Here is a 10,807-nt window from a genome sequence, read left to right as displayed (position 1 = left end):
GTTGGTGTGTATCATGTTGCTCCAATAAGAATAAGTATGAAGCTGAAAATGTATCTTGGGTACTGGATTTGCAATACTGTCACTAGCAAAGTAACACGACTTTTTGTGTTAATTGGGTTCACAATGCTTGTGAATATGTGGTTGAGTTGGTGAGTTGGTTGAGCTGTCGATGCACACACCCTAAAAAAATTTCAGTTGGAGAATTTTGGGAATGTTTATAAATCTTCACTGTGCTACCAATAGGTTGGATTTGGAGAATTCGCGTCAGTTTCTGGATGGACGTCAGCTTTTTTGGATGTTTAACTTCTCTAAAGAATTCAAGCCGTTCTCTATAAAAGTGACAAGGCAAGACAGATCCAGGAATTGTGAATATAAATGAATTAGTGTAGGCATATAATATATGTATGTGTGTCTTCCCTTATGTATATGTACAAACATGATGTCTTTGCATATGTGGATTTGCATGTTTTGACTTACGTATGTGTTTTTATCCTGGCATATCTTGTTTTTATCCTGTTTGACGTACATATGTTTGCATGTCTATACGAGTGTCAATAGACATTACGGGCTAAACTTCTAGAACGTTTTGCATATTTTCATACTTTTATTAATCGTTGTTTTTTCTGATTTGTGAAACTCAGCATGCTCAGACTAGTGTTAAGGTTTTTTTTTTACGTATCTAATATCATCAATAATATTAATAAGCTCACTTTTTATTTTTGTACGTACCTGATGTGTGTGTCACTCTTCAAAGAAGTGGCAAAGCGAGAGAGAGGAGGACAGAGATGAAGTAAGAGAGAGAGAGTTTGAGAAAGAGAGAGATTGAGAGAGGTAGAGAGAGTGAGAGAGAAAGAGAGAGAGAGAGTGAAAGAGACAGTGAGTGGTGACGTCGTTCGTTTTGTGTTTTTAAATGTTTATGACATCGCAAGAGAAGTAGATACATAGATACATAAACACATTGTTAAATCAAATGCGGGAGAGAAGAGGGACACGAAGGAAGTGAAAGAGAGAAAGTGAGAGAGACAGTAGATACATAAATCCAAAGAAAAGTTCATACATAGATACACAGCAAATATTGGATGTCAATTTCACTTTTCATTACCACACGAGGATAAAATTAACTCACAAATGGCTGAGCACGCCACAGACATGTATAACATTAACGTAGTTCTCAGGGAGATTCAGCCTTACACAGAATATGACAAGGCTGGCCCCTTTGAATTACAGCTCCAACTCGAGACATATATATATATATACATTTATATATATATATGAATGTATTTGTGTGTGTGTATATTTTAGGTTAGTTAAAACGTTTGCAATAATGTGTTGTGTGGTGGAAATAAACGCAATTACCAAACTTTCATTCATAAATCCATTTATTATTTCGTTCTCGATTTTGGTGCGTTTGCGTCCCTGTAATTTAGTTGTTCAGCAGAAGAGACTGATAGAATAAGCACCAGGCTAACAGGTAATAAGTCCGGGGTCAATTTCTTCGACTAAAGGATAGCACTCCAGCATGGCCACTGTCAAATGACTGAAACAAGTAAAAGAATAAAAGAATACCAGAAAAACGTTCCCTACCACTAAACCAAAAAGGCTCTTTGAATATGTACGATGTATTTTAAGGTTAAATAGTAATTCCGATTACGTTTGTGTAACAGATATTTTGGTTGGATTATATAGTCATTGGTGTTACATTACTTTCTATATTCTGTAACTGCCACAATATACTTTTCTAGGCCTGGAATTTTTGTGAGGAGGGGGCCAGTTGATTAGATCTACCCCAGTACACAACTGGTACTTAATTCATCGACCTCAAAAGGACGAAAAGCAAAGTCGACCTCGGCAGAATTTGAACTCAGAACGTAAAGACAGACGGTCATAATATACAAACATTTCTCATGGTACCAGTACACCGTTTACAGATGGTTACATTTTTTATGTTTTCCGTGAAATTTTCACGGGTCGAGCTGGTACCAATAATTACAGATATAAGTATTGTTTGGTTCAAATATTTCCAGATTTCTCATTAGTTCGCCCTAAATTTTTTTTTTAATTATATTGCATCTACTGGACAACTGGTTTGTTATACTGGGCACAGTTTCTTTTCTCTGTCCCAGTTTGTAATATTTAATTTGTTATGCCAGGATAAAAACAGTCCGACAGTATTTTTTACTATATGAGACGATTTACTTTTTTCAGGACTATTTTCAGTGCAACACCTTGAATAAGACTTTGACGACACCATCATGCAATCACAGTAGTTTGTATCGAAATTACATTTATAGACAGCTGCTTATGGAAAATATCTTCGTTGTTAATTCCACAGAATTTACAGTGGTTTCCGAATCTTTGTGTTTCACCTGCCTCCGTATTCCCTTTTTACATCAAATATTTTGTTATTATGTAAAAATGTATGTATGTTTATTATTGTTTGATGTGATGTAATGGTCACGAGTGCAAGAGAGGCAACATTTCCTGTTAATATTTAGTCACCCTCAAAGCAGCGAGCTGGCAGAATCATTAGCAAACCGAGCAAAATGCTTAATAGCATTTGCGTCCCTCTTTACGTTTTGGGTTCAAATTCCGCTGGGGTCAACTTTGCTCTTCATTCTTTTGGGGTCGATAAAATAAGTACCAGTTGAGCACTGAAGTTGCTGTAATCGACTTACCCCTTCTGAATTTACTGGCCTTATGCCAAAATCTGAAACCAATATTTGGTCATCCTAAATTTTAAGGAAAATACACTCATTCTTAACTCTTTAGTTGTTTGCAGAGTGTCTCTCTCCCAAATTCACTATACCTACAAGGGGGCGCCTGTTTTACAACATCAAAATTAGAATAATTTTTCTCTCAGCTATCAAATTCATTAAGTTGCAATTAGAAATATCAACGTGTCCAGCATTTTCAGCTGATTACTTATTAATAAATTTTTCCAAAGGTAGTTTAAAGAGTTACCAGCGATGTTGCTACTGTAGTTCTTTACAGCTCTTTGCTATAATCTCTTTGATTTGTAATAATTCTCACAAGATAGCAAAACTCATATGATATTTTGACACTTTGATTGTCAATTATGATATTATTATCCTGAGATATTCTAGAGATAATTATTCATTCAGTTTTGTCAAAAGTAATGAATAAACCATATTATTCATATTTTTTTCTTTTTTTTACTTTCTTTATCAACTTTGCCTTTCAGTCTTTTGGGAGCAATGAATAAAGTACCAGTTCGTTTCCGTGTTCAATTATTCTTTCTTTTTCTCTCTGAATTGTACATGTAACTCAAAAGTCCAGCCTTATTTCGTTGTGTTACGCTGCTTTGGCCTGAGAATTACGTTGAAAGTACAAGTACCAGTGGAATACTCAGACACTTACACCTTAATTTCCTGAGTGGAGATTCAATTGGTCAAACAACTCATTATTAGTTTTCTTATTTTTTGGTATTTGCTTCACAACTGTATAAAGAGTATAAAGACCATTAGAAGTGTTTCTTACAGAATGTTAAATCTCATCACAAATTACTTTAATGTTTTCTTGATTGTGTTTTTCTTCTTGATTTAAAATTCATGGCTCAGCTGTTAGTATCGTTTTTCAGATTTAGATAATATCATACCACAACTCTTTAAATAACTTTCTTCAATTTTATCTAATGTCTTGTCTTATTAACTTCAATCAATTTTTTTTTTCTTCTGGTAATACATTTTTCTGCCGATTCCGAATTTTATTTTAGCTTTGCCCCACAGTTCTTGAAGGTAATTTTCTTCTTCACATTGCCAAGGTTGTTCTAATAGTTTCCTTTTTATTTCAATGTTGTAGTCATTTGGAATGTTTGCAAGGCTGTACGTTTTTGATGCTTGTATCTTTTATCTCTTGCAAATATTAAGTTGAAGCTCGCTGTTTCTTCAGTATTTGGGTAAGTTTTAACATTTTATAACAAGACATTTCCATCTCTGTCTAACTAATCCATTTGGTTATGGATCTTGCATTTAGAAAAACAAATTGAGTATAATGTCTGATATAGGTTCAACTTTGTGTTAGAAGTACTAAGTTTGTTTCAGCCACAGAATTCAACAAATCGGTCACCTTGTTCGTTCTTTGTGCCTAAAATAAAATTAGCCACAGTTACTGATTCTGGTTTTCGTTTCCCAGCCGTAGCATAAGAAAATCTTTTGGAGGTGATTGATTTCTTCTTGAAGTGCATCGTAGAATCGATCTAATTCGTTCTTAGCAGTAGTTAGAACATAAAACTGCATTGTTGTAATGTTAAATGGTTTTCCTCAGTCTCATCTTTATATTTCTATCATTAACTTTTATATATATCCAAGCATATATCCAAGAACTTAGTGGCAGTTTTATTCAAGATAACAAATAACTCCATGGCTATAACGACTATCTCTTCATGAGAAGATTACCATTTCATCATTGTTATAAATATATAAAACAGTGATTTCCTGTTCAAGTAAAGATATTTCATATCTGTCCATTTCATTGCATTTCAGATTATAACCTTAACATAAACCTCTTACATTCCGTATACTAATGTTCATCTTATATATAGGTTTGATTATGAAATCGTTATCGATTATACCAATATTACGATACTCATTTCCTTTCGGGATTTCTGAGTTTACTTTTGCCGCCCACTGGACGCAACAAATTCGCAGTACCTTTCTCGATTTCAGTGTCAAACTTATCTTCTGTAATTAAATAGGTGTTAGAGATCATTGGAAGAGGGTATGGGCTCTCACACTACATCATTTCTCTATAAATTTTTAGTTATTTAAACTCTCCAGAGATTTAATTATATTTGTATGACCGAAGTTGCCGAGCTAACAGAATCGTTACAGCACCTGATTAAATGCTTAGTGGCATTTCTTCCGATTTTACATTTTAAGACGTTGCCTTTCATCCTTTCGGAATCGATAAAATAAGTGCCAGTTGATCACTGGGGTCGATGTAATCGATTTCCCCATCCCCTGCCAAAAATAAGAAAGAATTATATTAGTAGGGTCTACTCTCTTTTCTGAAATCACAACTGTCTACTAACAAGGGCTGTTAATATCTGACGGTGCCTGTATATCTAGGAGCTTCCGCTGGACATTTAGACAGCTGCTGTTGTTATTCAGTACTGTTTAAACTATAATGGTTTTATACTTGAGTGGCCTTCTTTTAGAATTACTTGGGACAAATTAAAAAGTGTAATCCTCCTTGGGTTGGATTTTGGACATGAAGGTAGTAATTTCGCTGTTAAATAGTTAGCTATAAACTAGGACTAGCTCAGTGGTATCTAGAGTTCGTTCATTCATCAGTTGGTCATGAACTGTGACTGCATTCCTCTTCTCTTGCACAGCACTTGTCTTGATTGTTATCACTGCCAGGGCATACCTCCATCGCAGAAAAGGAGTGACTCGCAAACCTCGAAGCAGGGCTTTCTCGTAACCGTAAAAATACAGTTTGGCGCTAGTCTTCCCGCATGAACATGGCTGTATCAAATGATTTTGTAAAGATGAAACCAGTCTCATATCTACTTAAAGTTAAGAGTATTCCAGTCCATATTGTGTCAATTTCCTCCGCCATCATTTGTAGACGGACATTTAGATATTTTCATATCTCATCTGTAAATAAAATACTTTAACCAGAATGAATCTTTGTGCTGTGCATTGCATTAAAGATTAATATTGATGGCGGAAATGAAAATCCTTTTTAGTACATATTATTCAGAATATTCAGTTCTAGCTGGGTTCAAATTTCCACCCTAATGTTTATATTAAACAATAAATAATTAATTCTACCAAGAAAATGAAAAGTATTACTTGTAGAAATAGAAATATGATATAATACAGCATGGAAGATTAATCACAGTAAAAACCAGACCCAGTTCTCCATCTGGAGGTGCAAGGCTTTTGCTTGATGATTAGTGATGGCATCTGGGTCCACAACTGAATAATTCTACTGCAGAATAGACATACAAATTGGCGTCCATGAGCAAGTAAAATCTCCTCCTCCTCCTCCTCCTTGTCTGTGTGTCTGAGCGCGTGACATGTGCATGTGTGTTTGTGTGTGTGTTAGTGTGTTTGTGTGTGGTGTGGTGTATGTGTGTGTGTGTGTGTGTATGTGTGTGTGTGTGTGTGTGTGTTTGTGCGTGTGTGTAGGAGGTGCGTAGCTGATTCCGCATGGTTTTGGAGAAAAAAATTTGGTGTTATTCGGTTGCACACATTTATATTAGTTTACATTCCGCTGTACTGGTGGGGTAGATTTAACCCTCACTCTACTCTAAACCTTGTCATAACACCGTCGCTAAAAAGAAAAGAAGGAAACTTGTCCACTTTATCGAAATGTTACAAAAGACAAATTTTACGAGCTCTTTGGTTTCAGGCTTTAATCAGGCTGAATATTTTGTGGTGTGATGGAAGAAAAAGACAAGAAGAAGCAAAAGGACAGAATGAAACCTTGGACCTTACCTTGTCGACCGCAGCGGAGTACACAATCGCTCTTGATCAAAACACGTCTTTCGCGTAACCTGTCTGTTTTTTGACTGACCCACGTGCTGGCCTTCGACCGCGTGTGCCCGACTTCCGGTCTGACCCTTCCGGTCTACCCTTCCGGTCTGGCTTCACTTCTGTTTGTCTCACCTCTCTCCACCAACAACACACAGCTCATCACAGCTTATAATACCACACGCCCCCCTGATCTACAGATCATTCAACCGGCTCTCCCACTCACTCCTCGCTCCCGAACTACCTTAATTGGTTTCATAATCAGCCAACCAGGGAGGAAGTTGCCGCTCCCTCTGTGGTCGCTGTGCGACCCCGGGACTGGCCTGAGTTCCTGGCGCGCTGCCTTCATCATCTTGCCTACTGCTGCTGTCTTCATCATCCTGCCCACTGCAGCTGGTTCCATCCTCTGAAGCACTGACAATCTTCCGCACATCCAAAACGTGGCGTGGTATACCATCGACCGAGACGTTGTTCTTTGAATTGATGGAGGTTATAGTTCCTTTCCCTCATTGTGATGTGCACCGTGCATTTGGGAATTTTACCCATACTTCCCCGATCTGCACGAAGGTGTGCTCTTCTTCTCCCCGGAGTCGCATTGATGCAATACACGGGTGCCTCCACTCGTACCTGAATATTGCCCTGTGTGGCACCGACTCCTCAGCCTGTCCTGACCTGGGCGACATATTATACCAAAAAACGACCTCGATTGGTGAAATGTGGCCCCTTTCTGCCATGGTCTTGATGGTACGATGATGCCTTTCCACCACTCCATTTCCACTTGGTCGGTATGCCGCCCTGAAGAAGCGGCTGACCTGCCACCCGTCAAGCATTTTTTTCAGCACCTCCGAGCGAAATGCAGTGCCATTATCCAGCAGTAGCTCATCCACGGGGCCTCGTTCCAGGAATATCCCATTTAATACTCCCGCGATTTCCTCTGCAGTCCCCGTCTTCATCTCCCTCCATATGGCCATCCGCCCCGGTCCGCAGTCAACCATTGAGAAGTACGTCCCCTGCCGGTAGTGTGTTACGTCCACTGCCAGTCGTTTCCAGTTGTGGGCCACTGGAATACTTCCCGCCTCATGTACGCCCGGAGCAGGGTCAATAGACTGGCACCTGTCACAGCTGCTAACCACTCTCTGCACGCTCCGCCTCGTTACCTCGGAGTCAACTTTCCTGGCTAGGAACAATGTCCTGTCCACTCCCATGTGACGCATGGTATGCAGTCTCCTCAACTCCGAGTCAATCAGACAGCATACTGCAGCCACGGCCTGCTCCACATCCTCTGGCACCTGCAACCAAGCTCGCTTTACCCTGGTTAGGACATCTGCTCTGTTCTTTTCGGAAGGCACAAAAATTACGCTCAGCTCCAGATCGAACTCAGCGGTTAGCTCCCGCAATATTCCCAATCGGTGCTTTACCAGCATCTCCGCAGCCCCTTTGGTTCGCACCCTCCGTTCATTGGTGATGACTGCCGTCACCCAACCAAGCACAGTGGCCGAATCGGTTCTAATTTCGATGGTGCACAGCCCCCACGTCAAGGCCAGGTTCACCCCCTTCAGCACGGCATCCAACTCCGCCACATTGATATGGTTGCAGTCATCCATCTTCCTGAGCCAGGCTGCATCTTCCACCACGGTGCCTCCCATTTCTAAGACAACCCCTATTGCGATGCTACTGGCGTCACACCAAACGATCCCACTCTTTGATTTGGGAATATACCAACTGCCCCTCACTGGATCCTCTGCTCTCACTCTGACCAAGACTTCCTGCATCATGTCGGTCGTTTTCTCCCCCACTCTGTCATTCCACTTTGCTCCTTCGGCTCGTCTCTTGATGTAGCTACATGCTGTCCGGAGCCATCCTGCAACCGGGTAGTGTCCCACCAGCTTCCCGCACACCGAGAACAGTTCCCGTCTTCTCACGCTGGTGCCCAGTTCGGGGATCTCGTTCCCACGCCGAAACACCAACGCACCGGCCTTGTCTCTCCGTAGCTTGAGGCCCAGTGCAGCGCCTCCCTCCATGGCCTCTGGTGGCTTGGCGACCAGTCCGAAATTCTTCAGGTGGCCTATGACCTCCGTTGCTGGCATTATGGTTTCGTCCACAAGGATGTCATCGATGTACGAATTGGTGGCCCTTTTTACTCTGTCCACCTTTCCCAGGATGGCCTTGAGAATTGTTGTCATAATTTTTGGCGCTGAATTGAGCCCAAACCCCAGCCTGGTCAAACAATATGTCCAGCCCTTATACCTGACAAGCTGATGCTTCCACAGTCTCTCAGCCACATGCACCTGCAGGTATGCCGACTTCAAATCGACGATCGTGGAGGCCCCTGTCATCTGCCTCCATTCTCGCAAGGTGTTCCCGCAGACATCTGTGGCCTCGCTGCCCGTATGACATGATATGTGGTCATTCAGCTCTCGGAAGTCAAGCACTGATCTGACCTTATGCTTCGTGGGCTGTACCACCGCCATCAGCGGCAGGACTCCGCTCTCTCTTTCTTCTTCCCAAGGGATCAATATGCCCTCCTTAATCCACCGCTCCACCTCCCCCTCGAACTCGCTTCTGGCATCTCCTTTCAAAGTATGCTGGTAGCAGCCCACTTTATTTTTTAACGTCGGGGGCTCTCCCCTCCAGTGCCACTCCACTGTCCACCTCTGGCCATCGAAGGCGGCACGAAAATCCTGGTCTTCAATGGTGTGCGCGGCATAGCTTTCTTCGCGGTTCTCACCAATGCACGGCGTCGCCATACACGGTTTCCCCGCGACCCCGAAAGTCACACCGGCCTCGTTGACAGTGACACCTCCTAAACGGGTGATTGCATCCATCCCCATCACCACGTCAATCTCATCCACCAAGTGGCCAACTACAATTGCTTGCAGCATCAGCTTTCTTCCCTGCACCTCAATCTGCACGTCAGTAATGCCTTCACAGCGTACCTCTCTTCCGTCGACTGCCCTCACACTGCTTTCTCCACTCCACGTCTCTACCACTCCCGGAGTCATCAGGGTCGTTGTACAGCCTGTGTCCACGAGGGCACGCGACATCTTCCCCTCCACCAGCACATCAACAACGGGTAAAAAAAATGCGTCTTTATTGATCCAAAGGGATGACCACTGGCGCAGTAGTCTCCCTTAGACCGTTTCCCTGCAAACATTCGCTGGCTATATGTCCCGTTTCTCGACAACGGTAGCAAATGACCTCAGGCTTGGGTAACTTGCAGTCTCGCACCATGTGCGGGCCCTGACACCGGAAACACTGTCCTTTGAACGGTCGCACACGTTCCTTGTTCGACCCCTCTCCGCTACTCCTTGGTCGGCCACCTTTGGCCGTTGCCGTTGCTGCCAACGGCGTCGATCTACAACACGAAACTAACATACGAGCCCTCGTTATTATATCCGCCATGGGCATGGCGTTCGCGTCCGGCAGTCTCTGCAATTCGACCGACATGTGGTCAGGAAACCCAGTTACAAACGCCAATTTTACTGTTCGATCCAGCGATTCTCTCTCGTACCCCGCCAGTCTAGCCAACCTCCTAAGTTCGTTGGCAAACACGTCGACCTGTTCGCCAGTCCACTTCGCTCTCCCCAGGTGAGCGTACACCTCAAACATTCCTTCTGGGAAGGCCTCCATCAAGCGGATTTCTATTTTCTCCGCGCTAACTTGGTCCCTCTCTTCCATCTCTAAAAATAGCACCAATGCCGGACCATCCAAGTACAGTGGTAGAAAGCTTGCCAAGTCGCCTATCCCTTGGAGCTTCGCGACCAGCTTCATCTTTTTTAGCCACGCGACCACGTCCGTGTCGCCGCAAAACAGTTTAATGATATCACTAGAAATCCGGACTACACTCATAATTTTTTTTTTCTTATGGGCCGAAATAGCTTGTGGTGTGATGGAGGAAAAAGACAACAAGAAGCAAAAGGACAGAATGAAGCCTTGAACCTTACCTTGTCGACCGCAGCGGAGTACACAATCGCTCTTGATCAAAACACGTCTTTCTCGTAACCTGTCTGTTTTCTGACTGACCCACGTGCTGGCCTTCGATCGCGTGTGCCTGACTTCCGGTCTGACCCTTCCGGTCTGGCCCTTCCGGTCTGGCTTCACTTCTGTTTGCCTCACCTCTCTCCATCAACAACACACAGCTCATCACAGCACATAACACCACATATTTTTTAACGATTAGTATTAGAATATATCAAATACTAACTTGGTGAGTGTTGGTACGAGGTGCGGACATATTATCTGTAAAATAAAAGCGAAAAAGATAAATAAATATAGAACTTTTACTGCGTAATCACCGTGTTCCACTC

General features: G+C 42.4%; 2 protein-coding genes across 2 annotated transcripts; both read right to left on the bottom strand.

Moving 5' to 3' along the window:
* Positions 1 to 6,745: 6,745 nt before the first annotated feature.
* On the bottom strand, positions 6,746 to 8,698 carry LOC149136158 (uncharacterized). Its single transcript, XM_089350100.1, is given in 1 exon segment — positions 6,746 to 8,698. A coding segment is annotated over 1 exon segment (1,938 nt). The 5' UTR covers positions 8,684 to 8,698.
* A 492-nt stretch (positions 8,699 to 9,190) lies between these two features.
* On the bottom strand, positions 9,191 to 10,350 carry LOC149136157 (uncharacterized). The gene has a single exon (XM_089350047.1). It carries the CDS (start codon positions 10,347 to 10,349, stop codon positions 9,591 to 9,593), a length of 759 nt encoding a protein of 252 aa, XP_089206173.1. The 5' UTR covers position 10,350; the 3' UTR covers positions 9,191 to 9,590.
* Positions 10,351 to 10,807: the final 457 nt, after the last annotated feature.

The sequence above is a fragment of the Octopus bimaculoides genome, chromosome 4, assembly GCF_046866305.1.
Source record: "Octopus bimaculoides isolate indiv1 chromosome 4, ASM4686630v1, whole genome shotgun sequence".
Lineage (NCBI taxonomy): Eukaryota > Metazoa > Mollusca > Cephalopoda > Octopoda > Octopodidae > Octopus > Octopus bimaculoides.
Note: the sequence above shows the minus strand (reverse complement) of the source record. Positions and strands in the feature narration are given on the sequence as shown.